The sequence below is a fragment of the Malaya genurostris genome, chromosome 1 (assembly GCF_030247185.1).
Source record: "Malaya genurostris strain Urasoe2022 chromosome 1, Malgen_1.1, whole genome shotgun sequence".
NCBI lineage: Eukaryota > Metazoa > Arthropoda > Insecta > Diptera > Culicidae > Malaya > Malaya genurostris.
Genome location: NC_080570.1, coordinates 74,103,716 through 74,123,566, shown reverse-complemented (window position 1 = coordinate 74,123,566; position 19,851 = coordinate 74,103,716). Strand labels below are relative to the sequence as shown.

Here is a 19,851-nt window from a genome sequence, read left to right as displayed (position 1 = left end):
CCATTCAGGATCCTTTGTGCCCAAAAAAATGTAAAAACGAAACCTGTATCTTGCAAGAAAAGAATGATCCCAAACACCGGAGCCGGCTCTGTACTGAATGGAAACGGGAAATTTTATCGTAACATTTGATTGGGCTTCGCTACCTACATCGAGCTGAAGCACCGTGGAAAGCATGTTGACACCTCGAAGCAGCTCGCCAGACAATTGGAATCATTTGTGAGGTCCTTCCACTCGAATATGCCGAAAATTTAGTGGAAAGTATGCCAAGCAATGATTGATGCTGGTGTTGGTTGGACTCACTATTAAAATAAATGTGCGTTACCTCAGAATATATTTAATGTATGTATAAGTAAAAAACTATAATTAAATAAACCATTTCAAAATTATGCTGCGCATGCTCTTACTTAACAAACTGTATACCAATTTGTATATTACATTGGAGGTTCGGAAGAAAAAACTTTATAATTACATCATATTCAATGGTTTTATTTATATTTAATTTATTGTATACTGTATATATTATACATGGATAACTAAAATTAATTAATAAAATTTACTTCGTTTATTATGTTTCTTCTTACTAGAATTTAAAAACAAAGTCATAAAATGATCTTGTTGTTATGAGGTAGATAACAATTCATCCAAAAATGCAATCATTCATTCGCGCTTAGCTTGCTTGAAAACTAGGAGATAAAAATAAAACAATTACAATTATTTCGTTAGCCTTGTTAACTTGTGAAAACTAACAGATTAAGTGTAAAATAATAGTTTCTTGCAAGCCTAATATTTTTAGATTTCTTCACTTGTTCACAATAATTGTTCTTAGCAAATAAATATTTATGATCATGGTTAAGTATAGTTGAATGGAAACAATTCGCTCCGAAACTAATGAACTTCGCTATATTTTGATTCGGGTGCATCTGCATGATTGTATCTGTGTGGAAGGGGTGGAATAAATAAAGATTCTTTCTCTGTTTAGTTAAATAATTCTTTCATAATTAATGGATTCGCTTAAACTGAAATTAACACAGTTAAATGAACTGATAATAAATACTATAAGATTTCTTGTGTGGAAACAGTGGACAAAACTACCAACTAATAGTTGGAATTCAGCTTACGGACCTATGGAATGTGAAAAATGTTCACAAAAGCCTTGTTGGGTGTTGTTTGGATTAAAACATATTTCTTTTCTTGCTACCGGACACTACTAAGAGTGTGTGAATGTGTCTGTTATAATATGTTGCTATTATACATCTAAAAACAATATCTGAGAAATGCTTTGGCTATAGATGTATTCGAGTGTGGCGAGTAGTAATGATACTTGCATCTAATAATTCTATTTGGTTTTCTTCTATGTCTGTGCGGTGGGGATGATTGAATATCCGGATGCCTTGAAACAAAAAATGGGAGGTGTTTTGCTGCGATTATCAGTAACTGTGAGCAGGTAATGATTGTGGTTGGTGATATGTTTTAGTAAACTTCACAGAACACAGGATTGGAATTATAAGAAATGATTCAAATGCATGATACAATAATGAACTCATTTAAAAATACAAAGTGAAATAATGAAATGGAGTGCATTGTTAATGGTAACTGTGTTCAACTATAGATTTAATTTATATTCGGCGATACCTAAACATATATCATACAAAATGTTATCTAATTTATGTTTACGGAACTAATTATCGTAAGTAGAAGGTTTTCGATTTGTATAGAGAAACACTGTAAGCATTGAAACAAGTTTAACTGAAACTGCAACGTAATATTCTTGCTCGGTTTAGGGTGATTCTAACTAGATTGTCGAGTCTTGTCACGGGCTCTTTATGAATCTATAAACTAGTGTCTGAAGCATTTTTAATACACAAATTAGACCTCAACGAATAGCAAGAAATACATTTATTTTTCTGAAAAATTATTTGCGTTTTACATTTTGAATTTGTGTGGATGATGAATGGAGATACATTTAAGAAGAGGTTTTACGTTTGAATGTCATCCGATGAGTATCATTTTTGAATTGTAAATTTTTTTGACTGCTTTCAAATGTATAACGAATTATACATGGAACTAACTTGCGTTTGATTTCTTATTAACATAAGTCGTTTATTTTTTAATGTATCATGAATGATAACTGATTTGGTCTGTTCGATTGATTGATGTAAACATTTTTCGACGAGAAATCATAGGTATCGAAATTGAAATGTAAATTAGGGACATTTTCGCGTTCAAGGAAAGTGTATTAGTTAAATGTTGTTATATTTGTTTCTTTTGACATTGAATTTAAAAAGAAATGACAACAAACTGAACTGAATGCTGAGGTTTTGTTCTAAAATGGTCCGAAAATAATAGAGATTCAAAATTTCGATCGACAATTACTTGAGTTTAATCACGTAAAGTTAAATACAGAACCAGATTCAGAGAAATAAAACCTGGAAATCTGATCATTTTTCAAAAATGCAAGAGGATAAATTTTCACTGCTATGAAGTTTTTTTTAAATAGTACATCTGATTTTATGATTTTAATGCAGTTCTAAGTGTTTAACCACAAAAATCAAATAGCAATCCATAAAGCAACTGGAATGGGCCATTTCGTTTGTAACCGAACGAGATTATATTTTAAGCTGATGATCTACAGTAATTAAAAAGGGGTCACCTCTATTTGGCCGATTGGTATTTCGTTAATAATTAATATAAAATCATTTGTGAAATGTCAGTATACCATTTCAAATTTAATTTATTAAGTGTATATTGTTTGGAATAAACTTTATCGTTATGGATTTAGAAACTACTCTGTAATTCACATTGAACCATAAATTTGTTGATTGATTTGTGATACACTTGATCATGCTTACGTTCATGCATGGTATCACAAAACACTGGTTAACTAAAAATAGTCAGATATCAGATTTTGACTAACTCCAAAAAGTTTGGGTTATAAGGTCAAAAAGCATTATGTAAATTAACAACCAACCCAAACGACATTTTTTCCATAATAGTAATAATTCATTTTCGTCGATTATTCCAAATGACTTTAGACCAAACGGACGCGCCCCTCTATAAAGTACATATTTAGTTCTTTTCTTATTGTTAATATTGCACGTGTGTTAAATCTTCATTTTGTTGTCATTTCTGTACTAAACTACAAATGGCACTGAAGGATGAGTTGCGATCAACTCAAAAGTGTCCGCATCTACCTCTGAGGAATGCTTCATTACCAGTATTATCCCAAAAGTGTGTTATTGTGTTGTTGTTGTTGTGGAAATGAAAATTATAAACCTAGCTAACGAAAAAATATCGAATAAAATAACAAAAATTAATGATAGTAGACCGTTTTGAGAGCATCGCCATTACGGTTTGTGTGGCTTGAGTTACAAAGTTTTACTTTTTTATATTTTGTGTCGTTTTGTACAAGCAAGGCACGTTCAATACGTTTCTTTGCCGATGATTTTTTTTCTGTTTCGTTCCTTTGTTCCATTGCGGTTACAGAATCACGTTTTCAATTGCCAATGTTCGAGTTCAAGTTAATTGCTGCAACAGCGAGATTGAGAGATGGTAAACTTATCCGATGCATAATTTTAGTTAAAGAAATATTTAAATCTAATTAACTCAGTATGAGACACCTGTCTCTTTTTCCATATCTGCGTAACTATAATTCAATTGGTTTGCATAACAGTTTAAATCACAATTTCAGTTTTAAGCGTTAGATAGCTATTCGAAATTTGATTTCGATACTGGATAGTATGCTATCAATGTGTTAAGTTGTTATGTATATTAAATTAGTTACAATTACTTCTCAAAACGGCTTAAACGTTCTAACCTTAGTAGAAAATGTTAGTGTTCTTTTTTTTCAGAAATTTGAGAACAAAATATTTTGCTGAAACTATTCAAACAGTAAAAATTTGTCAATAAACTTGTCATTACGTGGTATAGTATTCGCCAGTATTGTTGTGTGTCCGTAGTTTCAGAACTTTAGCTTTAGTTTAGGTGTTCTCTTACAATGCTATTGTTTGATGGTTCATCTTATATTCTACTGTTTGTTTCAGGTACCAGTTTGTTATACAAATTATGCTTATGTTTATGAATTTTCGATCACTATACACTCCAAATTGTCATCTTGATTTACTTTACATAAAGTTAGGTATTCTATGCCAACAGTGTCCAACACTTTACTTTCGCATTTGCCATCGCACATCGTCAATGGGTATAACGGTTTTCATTAATTTACTTTTCTCGTAGCAGCTAATATTTTATTCACGGGAACAGTTTTTACTTGCAAATTAACCTCTATTGCATTTAGGTACGTTGGTTTTCATTGTGATCGTGAGAGATGACCGTATAGGAAGCAGTTAATTTCGAACATCAATGCTGAAAATTGTGCTTAAACGTAGTAATTACACTCATATCATTCTTGTTTTGCAAATTATGAACTAGAACTTATTTTTTCTCAATATTTTTGATCGTTTAGAATGAGCATTTGGATAGAACAAATAGATCGTCAACACTCAACGCTGAGTATCTTGTTTTTAATTATTTTAACTGCCGTATAAATCGGAATAAGCCTCTAACATGTGGTTGAATTCTCTGTCTGTTGATCGAACCTAACTGCAACTAATTTCACTGAACATAAAAAGAACGTTTTTTTTAAGATACCGAATTGTAAAATGTCTAAATCATCTTGTTTACAATGTTCATGATGCGTAAGAAATGGTGCTAAGAAAAGTTACGACAACGATGTAACTAACCGTTTGGACCAATTATTGGTCTCCTGAAGCTCCAATTAGCAGTATGCTGCTGGTGCAGGGGTTTGGAACTGATATTACTACCATCCAGCAACGACGAAGAGTTGTCTGCATCATCTATTGAAGTATCATCATAGACTTCGCCATTCTCATTGCTGCTATCGTTTTTGCAATCGATCGAATCAACGGTACTGTTTTCAGTACAGCAATAAGTCAAATGTCTTGGATTGAGCAATTGCTGATGATGAAGATGTGCACACTCATTGCGGAAATTATTAAGTGCTCCGTTTGTCTGCTGTTCATTGTTGTTGTCGTCCTCCTCCATGGTGTTTACTATCGGCTCTAAGTGAATCCGCACTGTTTGTTGTGACTTCCGGATCACCTCTGGGGAGTTCTCGCTACACATATAAACGCTGTCAGTTGCTAGTTGCTTGGTATCGTCGTTATGATCACAGTTAGTTACGTCATCGTCATACTGTTCTATACTATTACTATCTATTGTTAAGTCTAATAATCTGCGCTGACTATTGTCGAACAACGAAGTGTTTAGTACGGTTGTTGTAGGATGGTGTCCTTCTACCATGTTGTTCTTATTTGAATACTGGAATTGAAAAAAAAAGTTTATACTTTAGTTACTCATATGGAATTGAAAAGCTTCTAGTGTTTCATAGTCTCATGTTTCAATAGAAAGCTTCGAACAGATAAACCCTTCAGCAAAGTGCTAGGCTGCAAAGGTGCCTTGAATTTAGGATTGTTATGAGACACGAGAACTATTCATAAAATTGTCAATCTGCATAACAACATTGTCATGAAACAATAGAACGATTTTATAGTAACGATGTTTTAAAAGCAATTTATATTAGAGAAATGAGATTATAAGGCGCTGGAAATTTTTAGATTCTCGTCAATCAACACGTTATAAGAGAATATGCATGGACAACCAAATAACAAGGCTTGAGATATTGTTTTTTAATCATTTTAAGCTTTTCTAGTATTGTTGACAACTCCAATTAGTAATGAAAACTTCAGTTAGCGAAATGTTGTTTTCAGCAAAGTCAAATTACATTGGTACAATATGATCGAAGACGTAAACTCTCTATCTGCTATCAGTAAAAAGTTATTTTTTTTATCTGTCTTTGTGCATCTGTGCAGACTTCGATTTTCACTATCATTTCGCGGATTGTTAGATATGATTGAGGTCAATTGAAAAAAATGAATCTTTGAGTTCAAGTCATGAATTCCATAAAAAGTTAATGTTGGTCTAACTCCCAAAGAGTGGTGATTTTACCCGCCCTAGTTGAAGTATCTCAATTCAAAATTTTAGGTTTTTTTGAAGCACGCTAATTGATGAAATAAAAAAAAACATTTTCCATGTCGATGTACATATGCTATTGCATGGAAGGAATTGTTCTTCCAGTAATCTTATATTAAAAACAAATAACATGCTTCCCCTGTGAATGTGAAACACACCAAGAAGCAACCTAATTTAACAGAAGCAACCGAGCATGTTCAGCTGTACTAGAACGTCACGCTGTTCCATCGGTAAGGAGGAAGCTAAGGATTCGAGTCCCGTCTGTGCAGTAACTTTTACGCAGTGTTTATTTTATATGGTAACCCCATTTATCATCTCAGCTCCAGTAGTCATCTTATAAACGAAAAAAAATACTTTAAGGGTAATATAAAAATAGGGCCATTCACTTCAAGTCTCTATATCAAAAGTATTGAACAATTTTCGACCTTTTTCTCTGCTTCTTAGAGCCGAAGCAAAGATATTCGTCTTCGATTTTAACACATTTTGTTGATTCAAAGCCGTGTAATACGCTAATTAACATGGCGACTCTACTATTGAGATGGTTATTGGTACAATAGCCCTAGTTGGTTGTACGACAATCTCTCGAAAACCATTTCCCAGAAAAGAAAGCAACGAAGTATTTTCCCCAGAATGTACCATTTTCCAGAAAACCATAGTCACGAAGGTATCAATTAGTGGAATCAGGAATCAGAACAAATTGGCTCAAATTGCACGTTCCCCTTGATAATTGGAGATTTGTGTTAAACTGGACAGCTTAAATATCTTATCAACCTGCTAATATTTCAATTCATAGATTGACTTTGTAAACGCGCTTGGAGATGACGCGGAAGAAATGATTTCGATAAAAATTCAGTTTTAATTGATGCGCCCCGCAGAAATCACCTCTGTCTAGATCCGTGCGTTTGCCCGGATTACTCAAAGCTAGGGGCTATCTCTCAGTTAAGTCCAAACGAGAGGAAAAAGCTTCGGTTTTTTATGTTCTGGAGAATAGTTTTCGGGGAAATGTGTAGAACCGCCCTAGTTGTATTCGTAGGTATTTTTCCAGTCTGTTCTCCTCATTGGATACTGATCAAATTTTAAAACTAGCTCAAGGCGGCCCCACGTATTAAGGCTTAAAAAATCTCTCAAATAAAGAAAAAAGTTGTATTGTAAGAACTGGACAGTGCTATGTACTAAGGTCATGTTAAAAAGAATAATTTATCACATCATAAACCGTTATTGTCTAAGCAATCTTCAGAATCATGTGTGATCTACAGATATCAATTCATGTGTAATCTAGTCAAGCAACATTTTCGACACTTACCTGTGGATTCTCAGTAATACGTACTCCTGCATTTAATGCTATTGGAGCTGCATTGAGAACTATATAATCATTACTGTTGTCGCATAGATTGGAGGCATTTGCGTTAGCAGTGTTTGATCGGTGCGGTTGCGTTTGGGAAGAACAGGAGGATACAGTCGAACCACTCGAACCAGTCGATATGCCTGAGAAGTTTGAGGCCGATGAAAGCGACGTCGAAGTAGCAGTAGAGTTTGGTATTTGTTCCACTGCCATAGAAGTGTCCTTAGCTCTGGAGGAATGTTTCGGTTGCCGTTGAACTACTGCACCCGTAATATTGGAATGGTTATTTTTACCATTTTGCCTGCTGTAGCATTCTGCCTTTTTGTCAGATTGCTGACATATATTCAGATAACTACTATTAGGGCTACAAATACTACTAGTGGTGAAAGGTATCTGTTTTAGATCGAGGATAGGATTTTCACTTCTGCTGCTAATCTTTAACGGAATTTTGTTATGTATACTTATATTTCTACCTAAAACTTCTGGGGATACTGATGGTTGTTGGATAGGAAGTGTAGTTGTAGATAGGGAAGAATTGCCCCCATGCGATACAACCCTAATGCTGGATAGCGTCGGTTGAAGTTTTGCATTTGTGGGGTCAGAAACTGAAGTTGAGTTTGGGATAACGGAAGGATTCATAACACTTTCTGAAGTATTTACAACTGGTGGCTGAGCTCCAGATTTCTGGTTTTGTGGTTGTTTATAGTTTCCATTTGGTATTAATACTGGTAGTTGCTCTGGTGTCCTGATCAATGTTTGCATTTCATGCATGTCAGCATTACAGCTGGAGGAGTGAATTTGTAAAGCCGTTGAGGCAGCTGTTGCTGCATGATTATGATGTCTTTTCCTGCAATTTTTTCGATGTACTAGTAATAAGCAGCAAAACAGCAGAAGAAATATCACGATGAAAGTTCCAATCATTATTTCTATCCAAGGAATGTACATTTCAGGTTCATCGTATGCGACATCCACATGGTTTAAAAGATTCATGTAAATTGGTATACCGATGCCAGTGCTTCCGATGGCTCTGATAGAAATATTGATTTTCTCATCGGACGAAACGTTCGGAAACTGGAAGTGATTCGCGCCAACTGTCAAATTAACTGCATTGTGCACTCTATCTTTATCAACCCATTCAATCAGATATCCCTGTAGGATGCCATTCCTATTCTCTGGTGGGCCCCATGTAAGTGTGAGTCCATCTTTCCTCTCCAAGCCATGATTTGTTACTGGTCCAGGGACTGGAAAAGGTATGACTTAAATTTATAGTTTGAACTCATTCGATTTATTAGAATCAAAATACCATCTTGTTTCGTTTGAAAGTCCAAAACATCACTTATTGGTTCCTTGGAGTGACATGATTTAAGGAAAGCTTTATATAGTGTGAATGGTAACAATCCTACCAAATTGAAATGGCTTGCATCTTTTTGTCTGAAAAAAAAATACAAAATTATTGTTTACTTTACGTGCTATAGAATCGCATGGTATCGGAAAATTTTCATATCTTCCATACGGACTCACATGTTCTGACAGTTTACTCGGTTGGACCCTCTTCTAATGAAAACATCATGATTAACATTTTTGTAACACAACATCAAACATTTGTTGATTAGATCAGTTGCGATAAAACGACTCCAGGTGAATTGTACACTACGCGCATCAACGTGATTTGCTTGGAAACGATTTACTGTATCTGGACGGCGTATTGATGAATCAATCTATAAGAAATATAACACAGAAGAATAAATCATGTTTTGTATTCTACATTCCAAAACTACCGTTTTCCATTGAACAAAACGCAGATCTTGTTGCATTGGGTCTCCACTAGGTGAGATTGATCCTAAGATCCTAACGACAGCATTTTTAGTATCCGGGATTAGTATTCCTGTAACATTTCCTGATACTTTGATCTGAGTGATCAATACTTGACGATACTTTTTGTCATTTTTGGAATAGTTGTCTATTCCTGTATTACTATTGTATGATTCTAGGTCCAGTTGTGTACCAGTTAAAGATTCGAAAATCTTTTTGGGATTTTTTCCTACATCAAAAGCACGACGTCGTCGCTTTCGCCTCCGCTTTCCATTGTTTTCTTCTAGTATGTTTTCGTAAACTTGAGTTGTAGTTACATTTATCTTCATCAGTAGCGGTTCAACATCTTCATGCGTTATATAGTCGTCCAAAATGTGTCTAGTACCATTGATTTGTTCCGTGACCAGTGGCAAGCTGCCGTTATCGTTATGTTTAATTTGAATCACATAAGCCGTCGGTTGCAAACTAGTGAATCGTGGCCACCAAATAAATATACCATTTTGATAAAATATCGACAGCACAGGAACTAGAAACAAATATGCATAATTTATTGAGCAGTTGGAATCAATCCACAACATTGACGTATATAATGCATTTAGAATTCACGTATTTTAGTTATTATAATGAGTGAAATGTTACATAATGAAAAAACAATCAAATAAAAACAACAAAATGAAAATGTTAATAATTCTTTTGCGATATTTGATAGACTAATATGTTTGGTTCTTCGTTGAAACTAGATGAAAAACAATTTACTTCATCTAGAAACGTAGTAAATTAAGTATTAGGCCCAGTACGTGCCTTGACTAAATCAGACGTGTTGTTACAGTCTCGGTGATAGATACAAAGTACAATACAGCGTAGTGAACAATACCTTGTGGTGTAAAATAAGGCTTTACAGAGAGCAAGCCTATCCGAGTCTGTTCCCCATGTTGGGGCGGCTCGAAACAGCGTCTGTTCTCCATGCTAGGAGCGGCTGATTACCGTCCTTGTGTCAGTGTGGAACTTTAAACATTGCTGACACGATGGCTCTCAAGCGAGATAGGAGGTTGGTGCAGGCCTAACAAGCCGCCCGGAAAACACATGTTGCGTACGATCAAGAAAGAAATATGACTCGGAGTAATCGGCAAAGACCTACGCAACGAACAAAGGACTACGATTGGAAGCTTGGCACATGGAACTGCAAATCGCTTGGCTTCCCAGTATACGACCGAATGCTGCATAATGAGCTTCAAATCCGCGGCTTCGATGTCGTAGCACTGCAGGAACTTTGTTGGACGGGACAGAAGGTGTGGAAAAGTGGGCATCGAGCGGTACCTTCTACCAGAGCTGTGGCACAACCAACGTTCTAGGAACGGGATTTGTAGTGTTGAGCAAGATGCGCCAGCGCGTGATTGGGTGGCAGCCAATCAGTGATAGAATGTGCGTATTGAAAATCAAGGGCCGTTTCTTCAATTACAGCATCATCAACGTGCACTGCCCGCATGAGACGAGACCCGATGACGAGAAGGAAGCATTCTACGCTCAGCTGGAACGAACCTACGACAGCTGTCCACGGCGGGATGTAAAACTCGTCATCGGCGACATGAATGCTCAGGTAGGCCGGGAGGCAATATACGAGTCCGTGATCGGGCTGGAGAGCCTGCACGCGGTAACAAACGACAACGGTCAACGATGCGTAAACTTTGCAGCCTCCCGAGGAATGGTAGTTCGAAGTACCTTCTTCCCTCGCAAAGATATCCACAAAGCCACCTGGAGATCACCTGATCAACATACGGAAAATCAAATCGACTATGTTCTCATCGACGGGCGATTCTTCTCCGACGTCATCAATGTCCGCACTTACCGCAGTGCCAATATTGATTCTGACCACTACCTTGTCGCGGTTTATATGCGCTCAAAACTATCGACGGTACACAATACTCGTCACACAGGAACGCCGGAACTCAATCTCGAGCAGCTACGTAGCATTCGCACTGCAAAGGAATACGCGCAACAACTGGAGCTACAAACGGAAGAGCAGCTTGGCGCGGCGACTCTTGAAGACAGCTGGAGGAACGTAAGGCCCGCCGTGAGTAGCACTGCTGCAACCGTTCTAGGTACGAGGTTATCGAATCGAGGAAATGACTGGTTTGACGGCGTATGTCAGAAGTTGGTCGAAGAGAAGAATGCAGCAAGGGCGAGGATGCTGCAACCCCGCACTAGAGTGAACGAGGAACGATACAGACAGGCGCGGAAGACAGAACACGGTTTTCCGAAAGAAAAAGCGCCACCAGGAAGACCAAGATCGTGAAGCGATGGAACAGCTGTACCGCGCAAATGACACACGGAAGTTCTATGAGAAGGTGAACCTCTTACGTAGAGGCTACACGCCATAGGCCGAAATGTGCAGAGATAGCAGTGGTAACCTTCTCACGAACGAACGTGAGGTGATCGACAGGTGCAAGCAGTACTATGACGAGCATCTGAATGGCGAAGCACAAAATACAGAGAACGGTACAGGAATCAATCTGGGTGCACGCTCAGCCGACGACAGATTCACAGTCCCTGATCTGTCGGAGATAAGTGAGGAGATCGGCAAGCTGAGGAACAACAAAGCCGCGAGTAATGACCAGTTGCCAGGCGAGCTGCTCAAACATGGAGGAGAGACACTGGCTAGAGCGCTGCACTGGATGATTTCTAGGATTTAGGAGGAGAAGATTCTACCGCAGGAATGGATGGATGGAGTGGTATGTCCCATCTACAAAAAGGGCGATAAGCTAGACTGTTGCCATTACCGCTCAATCACATTGCTGAACGCCGTCTACAAGGTACTCTCCCGAATCCTTTGCCATCGTCTATCACCAATAGCTAAGGAATTCGTAGGGCCGTACCAAGCGGGATTTACTGGAGCCCGCGCCACTACGGATCACATATTCGCGATAAGACAAGTACTCCAGAAGTGTCGTGAATACAACGTACCCACGCGATTGGTCAAAGCAACGATGGATAGAGTGATGTGCTACGTCAAGGTGATGGACTTTCTTGTATCTTATTCAATATTGCCTGGAAGGTGTGATTCGAAGAGCGAGGATCGACACGAGTGGCTCGATCTTTCGGTAGTCCGTACAACTTTTTGGCTTCGCTGACGATAGTGATATTGTGACACGTAACCTTGAGAAGATGACGGAAACCTACATCGGACTGAAAGCCGAGGCTAGGCGTATCGGACTGGTCATAAATGCGTCGAAAACAAAATATATGAGAGGAAGAGGCTCTAGAGAAGAAACACTACGCCTCCCACCACGAATATTGATAATGACACCAGTAGAGAAATCCATAGACGTATTTTGGCAGGGAATCGTGCGTACTTTGGACTCGGAAAAACCCTTCGATCGAGAAAAATACGACAACGCACGAAATTGACCATCTACAAAACGCTCATTAGACCGGTTGTTCTCTTTGGCCACGAGACCTGGACTATGTTGGCAGAGGACCAACGCGCCCTCAGTGTTTTCGAAAGAAAGGTACTGAGCACCATCTATGGCGGAGTGCATATGGAAGACGGAACGTGGAGACGGCGTATTAATCACAAATTGCAACAGCTGCTAGGAGAACCACCTATCGTACGGACAAGTAAAATCGGACGTCTGGCTGTTAAGTAAGGTAAGTAAGTTTGAAACAAAAAGTTCCAGCTCAAAAGGTTTACGAAGCCAACATAAGGCGATTTGAGAGTCGCTCCACAAATTAATTGCATGAAAAGTCAGATTCACCGACGCAAAGACTCAAAGAAGAAAGAAGTACGACTGCAAGAAGCTCCGATCTCGGCGTCGTTATCGGTTCGGTTTTACCCTTTGTCTTAGGTAAGATTTACTGTAAATTAGTCTCATAGTTGAATACCCATTCGCATAAACGAGTCTCGTGCATAAGCAGGACCCATAAACTTGATTATAAGAATCACAGAATCCGTTCAATTCAACGATGTTCACATCTTCAGCAAGAATCCATCTCGGAATTTAAAGTTCATTCAATACCGGTAGCTCTTCACAAAAAATCTTCCAACATTTAGTGATTATTTCTGATACTCCGCATTCTGTGAACAAACCCGACCTGAAACCGACAGGTATTGATCGGGTTCTGGCACAGAAAAAGATATATTTGTTCGGGTCGGGTCGGGTCGGTTACGTGTGTCTATTTTTTCATTTTCTATGGGTACGGACGGGTCGGTGTTCATATTCGTGAACAGTGCGGTAAAATTTCATTTTCAATCGAATAATATAAGATGAAAATGAACTTTATGGCCGCTGACAGTCAGCATATCCCTACTAATTCATTTGACTTTTGCTGCCATTTTCAAGTGAAGCTCCCGGAATTCATCGTCAGTTGATTAATCGTACCTAGTCATTTGAAGTTTTGCTTGCTCAGTTTCGAGTGCCAAGTAGTCTACCTGCTTCAATGCCTTCGCTCTTGGTAGTAAGCAAATTCGAACGAATAGAATTATAAATGGAGTAAAGTATTAGAAATGAAAACTAAAGGAGGAAGCAATTAATTTATGTGTATTCTGTGATTGATATTTCAGCTATCTGGTTTGTCTTTCATCTATTATCTTGAACCAATTCGAATGTTTACATGAATCTCATTTGAAGGCCGCTCTCACACTATTGAAAATATATTTTGTCATTTCAAGAGATCAACTGACGGTGGTTAAACTGAGCCTCAATTGAAGAGAAACGAGTGATGAATTGAATGCTGCCCGTTCGGTCCGTCAGCAAACATTGTGTGTGTGTCAGAGAGTGAAGTTTACTGCATTAGAGGGATCGTCAATGTGTTCCACATTCAGTTTCAATTGAATTGAATGAACTTTTACAGCACTGTTCGTGAATGAATTCCGTGTACTGTTTTTTCAAAAGCGGTTCCTTGTTTGACCGTCGCTCAAAGTTTAGATGACGTCGCAATGCTCCAGGTTTGCTCAAACAAATCAAAACAAAATCCCCCGTACACAAACGCAACAGTCACCAAGATCTTTTTTCCGCTGATTAAATGATAGTCTGATGTCATTCCGATAATGAGTTCGTCGTCATTCCGATTGTTTCCCCTCGAATGCTTTCTAATGCGACTAGTTTGTCACAAAATGTTGAAATATCAACTTCTTCTTCAAATAAATGCTCAATTCTCGTTTACTGTTTGAATACATCGAAAACAGTTTAACCAGTTTTCAACAACTTTCCTTTCGAATGTGAAAGTGATTTGCAATCATTTCGACTACATAGAACGAAAAGTGCTGAACCTTTCACAGAAAAGACGTGAATGGTTTCGAGCCGTGTCAGGCCTGTACGCAGGATTATCGTTGGGGGGGTTTTATGGATCTGTGCTATCAAAGAGATCCTGAAATCGCCACACGAATATGAAACTAGCGCGGTTCATTTAACATGGAATGAACACTAGTGTGAGAGCAAATATTATGAAATTTCATGACAATAGTGTTTGAATAACTGCTGATCGTGTCAGACGAGACCTTGTTTTCATCACCACCACGACAACACACCAGCGCATTCATGCATAAAAGTAACGGTAAAATTGAATGATTTGCGGTACAGATTGGTCCACCATCCCCCGTATTCTCCTGACCTGGCCCCCAGCGACTATTATCTGTTTCCAAATCTGAAAGGTTCCAAAGGTTTCTCCAGGGAAAGAAATTTTCGTCGAATGCTGAGGTCATTGCAGAAGCGGAAGCCTTTTTTTAAAGCCTTCAAAATCTTTTTTTTTTAAGGGCATCACAATGTTGGAGGACCGATGAACTGAAACTGAAGAAAAAAAAAATTTTCACGGTAAAACATCAACCTTTTTTTTTGTTGAGCCCGGGACTTCTCATTCCATATAGTAGATTAGTTTTTTGGATAAAAAAAATAGAAAGCATAAAGGTTAAAAGTTTCTATGGGATTTAGTATGGAGAAACTGACTTTGTACACAAAAAAAATCGCCCTATAGACTCTACCTAAGTCTGTACCAGAGCTGAAGGTTTAAAGTAAAATTGGCGTTGTTCTTATGCATGTAAGATGTTTATGGCCGTAAAAGGTGTTAGTGATACTTCTATTCGAGCTCAAATGGTGCTGCACAGTGATGTTTTTTTTCCTTCGGGAAGAAAGTGAGGAGGAACTATTTCCCTGGCATGTCGAATGGTATTCGTGTAATACGTATGCGTTTCAAATCAATTCTTCCTGGGTTGGCGGTTCAATGCATAGGGCGCTGGTCTTACAAACCAGTTGTCGTATGTTCGAGCCCCGACTTGGCAGGATTCGTAGTGTCAGTAGAATCGTAGCACCAGCCATGGACTAGTTCTGTACACTCTGAATCGGCTGCGAAGTCTGTTGAAACAGAAGGTCAAATTCCACTACAGGAATGTAATACCAAGGCTTTGCTTCAAATCAATTCCTTCTCATTTGGTTTTCGAAGCGGTAGATCCAATTGAAATCAATGATCACATACATATCACATACGAGAATCAACTGACCACATGCCAGTACTGTCAAAAATCTACCTTCATCGGTAGGCCTTGCGAGAAATCGAACAAAAGAACAACTACACCCAAAGATACTGAAAACTTTTCTATACTGGCAACCCTAGCATTTCTGCAACAAAAATTGATTACAGCAATCTACGTCCACTACGCTAACAATAACTCCGTCAATCCAACTTATAACGATGCTTCCAACTGCTACAGTTACGAATGCAACAACAGCGGTGACGAATCAACCACCACCCACCACAAACAAAAATCTGCAGAGTTCGTTTATGCATACAAACTATAAATGAATGAACTAAATATAAATTTTTGATCGCTATATCCCAACTATAGGGGGATAATAGAAAATGCGACCTAAACAAGAAGTAAAAAAATAAACAAAAAAAAAAAAGAGTTAGAGTAATAATGGCTATCATACCTCCTTGTGATGTACACTGAACACCTTTGGATAACTTTGACGGAATAACTTGTTTCTTTCCCGCTGGACCGGCGTTTTCCGCATCAGGAACACTGGTTACCGAACAAGCTCGCAAATATACTGTATAGTTCCGAAATGGAACTACCATTGGACCGGTGATTTTCATACTATTGTTAGTTAACAATTGAGTTGGAGGTGAACTGTACCAGCTATATGGATCATCGGATGCGAGATAGTACATAACGTATTCCGTGTTGACATGCTGAACGCTACGTTCAAATCGCACATACAAACTACTTGTATCGAGTGGGTAACACTGGATGCTTTCGGGTCGTTTTGATATTCGTCTGTACTTATCTTTATCGCGGATGGACAAGTACATAGAGACACTGCTTTCTCCAGCTTCATTTTTAGCGATACACTGATAAAGACCTTCATCTTCAGGATCGATTGTGTGGATTCGAAGCATAGGATAGTTGTAATGGATGATATAGCTGTTTTTAATCTCCCTGCCATTTTTGAACCATGTAATTTTCGGCTGAGGGTTCCCACTTACACTGCAATTAAACGACATCGAAGCGACAACAGACGATGTATACGAAGACATGTTGTTGAGGAACCTAGGTGGTTCGATTATCGTAACATTGAAAATATGAGCATCAATACCGAGAGAGCAGTTGTAAATCCCTTCATGCCTTTCAACAGAAACATTAGTGAATAAAACTTGATTTGTGAAGTTGGTCAACTGGATTGGTATTTTCCCTTGGCGGGGTGTAAATGTCCAATGAGGATTATCCATTTCCCCTGCACAATTTAACTGAAGAGTGGAACCAGCATGAATGTGTTGGATCTGTTGTTGCATTCTTGGTAATAGCCGTTCAAGGGTATCAGTTGTAGAACTTGTCTGAACTACGACAACATATCCATAACTTCGAAAGTTTTTCGCAGCATAACTATTGGTTGCATTACAACGGTATCTTCCAGCGTCTGATACTTTAGTGCCAACGAGTAATAAACTACCATTTTTTAGCTGATAGTACCTGCAAATAATATGAGAATTACCTAAATTAGTGTACTTTTACTTGATAAATTTATTCCATGTTATAAATAATAAAAATTGATTTTAAATTATAAATAAACCTTCCACTCGCCTATTTTCTTGTGCGTCCAGTGCATTGTTATTGATGATTATCTGTGTCCTGTTCACCATCCATGTGATGTTCGCTGGTGGATGACTTACAAATGGACAATGTAGTACCAACGACCTTCGGGCAGTAGCTATCACGGTATTGTTTTCGAATATAAGGGAATTATCTCTTTCCAAATCTAAAAACCAAGTATATATTATTATAGACCAATAAAAAAGCACAATTGTTACGAACTCACATGCAACAGTAACCACACTCTCAGTAGACAAAATTGACCCTGTACCATGCCGTGTCAAATTTGCCTTACAGCGATAAACACCAGCTGAAATATTGCTCAATTGACGGTTGTACGGTATTTTAAGCGTTCCATTAGGAAAGAGACGAAATCCTTTATGAGTTTGCTTGTAGTTCTGATTCTGAAAAGATGTACTAAAAAATTCTAGACCATTCCGATACCACACGTATTCAATCAGGTCCTCCCGACCATACAGCGAACGACGGTATCGGTCTGCACTATCTTCGTCGTATTCATCTTCTACCTCTAGATCATTATCATTGTTGTTGGTATTGATATTATCATGAGCTAGATTGTTAAGATCTATCGTATCTTCATAGAATCCCTGACGTTCAACTTGTGGTGATTGCAGAATGTCGACTTCCTCGTTGGCAGTGTTCTCGTACTCTACGTCATCCATGTCCATTTCGGAATCGACCCAGTCGTTCGGGTCGATGTCGGCTTCTGCATGGCATGGTACAAATATAGGAGAATTCTTGGTCGCTGTTATAATCACGTGTGCCGGTGGAGACACCGTGAGACGCAGTCTGTCGGGTCCCGCTTTGTTGACGAAAGCCGACACTATAAGCAAAAGAAAAGAAAGATGTTAACAGAATCTTTGCAAATAATTTAGCATTTGGAACTGGAGTATTTACTGATAATATCTATAAATTTCCAATTCAAGCTTTGATTAACCAGAATCCTGTTGTAAAATTATTAAGGGTAAAGGCATTTTTTCAGCATTGAGCTGTCAGGTAAGTAGAGAACGGGTAATTATTAGTTATTGGAATCAATAAACATCAAACATATGTTATCGGTTTACGGATGGTTCGAATATTTTAGATTGTTTTGCAGCTCACTATTTGAGAGTGATCCCATGATTATATAACATAAGAGTAATTTTGAAAGTGTACATTTATTCTAAGAAATTTTAAAAAATGTTAAAGTATGTTTCATGTGTTTAACATCTGTTCTAATTGTAATGACTGCTCTTCGAAATAATCTTTTTTTTTATAACTTTGAACAAAAACAAAAATAATTTGTTTGGACATAAACTTGCATCAGGATAAAATTCAATAGCAGCCTAAGTGACCATAAAACCTTTTTTGTTGTGAAGTGTTTTTTTATGCAGGGAACACGCACCCATTAAGCGTTGAAAAAAATCACAAAAAAAATCTGTATAGAAAATTCAAGTCCGGGTGAGACTAGCTCTTAGAACAATATATCTAGTACTTGAATAGAATTTAAGGAGATCGTGCTTGAGTAGAATTTGAGGAGATGACTCTAGACGATTTTCTTTTCCAAAACATTATTTTCGTACTTTCAATTTTGTCCGTTTCGACATTGAAAATAACTTAAGGTACTTACTGTATTTGACAATCAAGAACAAAAAGTTTTGTTCAAAACGTCAAGAAAATCTAAAAATTGGTGCAAACTCACTGACATGTCATTCCGTATCAAAACGGGAATCCATTTTCGAAAGTACTGAGGTTTGGCAGTTTATCATCTTAATATATGTTTCTGTTTAATCAGCACTGATCCCAGATACAAAAATGGGACGAATGATCGAACAAGAAGGGCACGTCATGAACGGCTCCATTTAAAAACATACTTCTCGATTTCCTGATTTTTCAGAACACAAATCATTAAAAATGTTAAAAATTGAAACTTTTTGGCGCATTTTATGGACTTGATCCAATGGAAAATGATATTTTTCGCTGATAACACACATTTTGCCCCAAAAGAACTTGGGGTGAACGGTGCCACATGTCTCACTGTACGCAAAACCGTGTACCAATTGAGAGATGTGTTTTAAAAATAATTAACCTGCGCACCACACTTCTTGGAGTATTCGAGTGCATGCATTCAGCGTGCGTTTGTGTTAATATGATCCTTTAAAATTAGTTTTTGATTAGGTTAGATGTGATTTGCAAGTAGCATTTACTTTACGTCTATTTAGCGGTTTATCTATCTTGAAACACGAAGTGGTGTTAGCAGCTTAAGATAATCTGCTAATGCATTGATGAGTCACAAACCTGTACCATTGAAGTTCCAAAACCTCTAGAGATGATCTGTTAAGACCTGTAATTGGGACAAACAGCCTGCACGCCGTATGGAACGAAAACGGTCAACAATACGTAAACTTAGCAGTCTTCCGTGGCATGTTCATCTGTAAACATTCAATTTGACATTCACGGAAAGCTGCATACAATTAATACCGGTGATTGAATTCACGTTAGAAAGCTTTATTGTGAAAGCTCTATCCGTATTCGCCCTAGGGTATACTTGCACGTTATGTATCAATAC

General features: G+C 37.9%; 1 protein-coding gene across 1 annotated transcript in view; it reads right to left on the bottom strand.

Moving 5' to 3' along the window:
• Positions 1-537: 537 nt before the first annotated feature.
• Positions 538-19,851, bottom strand: part of LOC131440489 (protogenin) — a 49,226-nt gene continuing 29,912 nt past the window's right edge. The window contains exons 2-9 of the mRNA XM_058611806.1: positions 17,509-18,126; positions 17,274-17,448; positions 16,123-17,162; positions 9,169-9,728; positions 8,912-9,108; positions 8,694-8,821; positions 7,352-8,631; positions 538-5,337 (exon numbers count right to left, since the gene is read on the bottom strand). Coding sequence (XP_058467789.1) covers positions 4,735-5,337; positions 7,352-8,631; positions 8,694-8,821; positions 8,912-9,108; positions 9,169-9,728; positions 16,123-17,162; positions 17,274-17,448; positions 17,509-18,126 — 4,601 coding nt within the window. The 3' untranslated portion in view covers positions 538-4,734. The remainder of the gene's footprint in view (positions 5,338-7,351; positions 8,632-8,693; positions 8,822-8,911; positions 9,109-9,168; positions 9,729-16,122; positions 17,163-17,273; positions 17,449-17,508; positions 18,127-19,851) is intronic.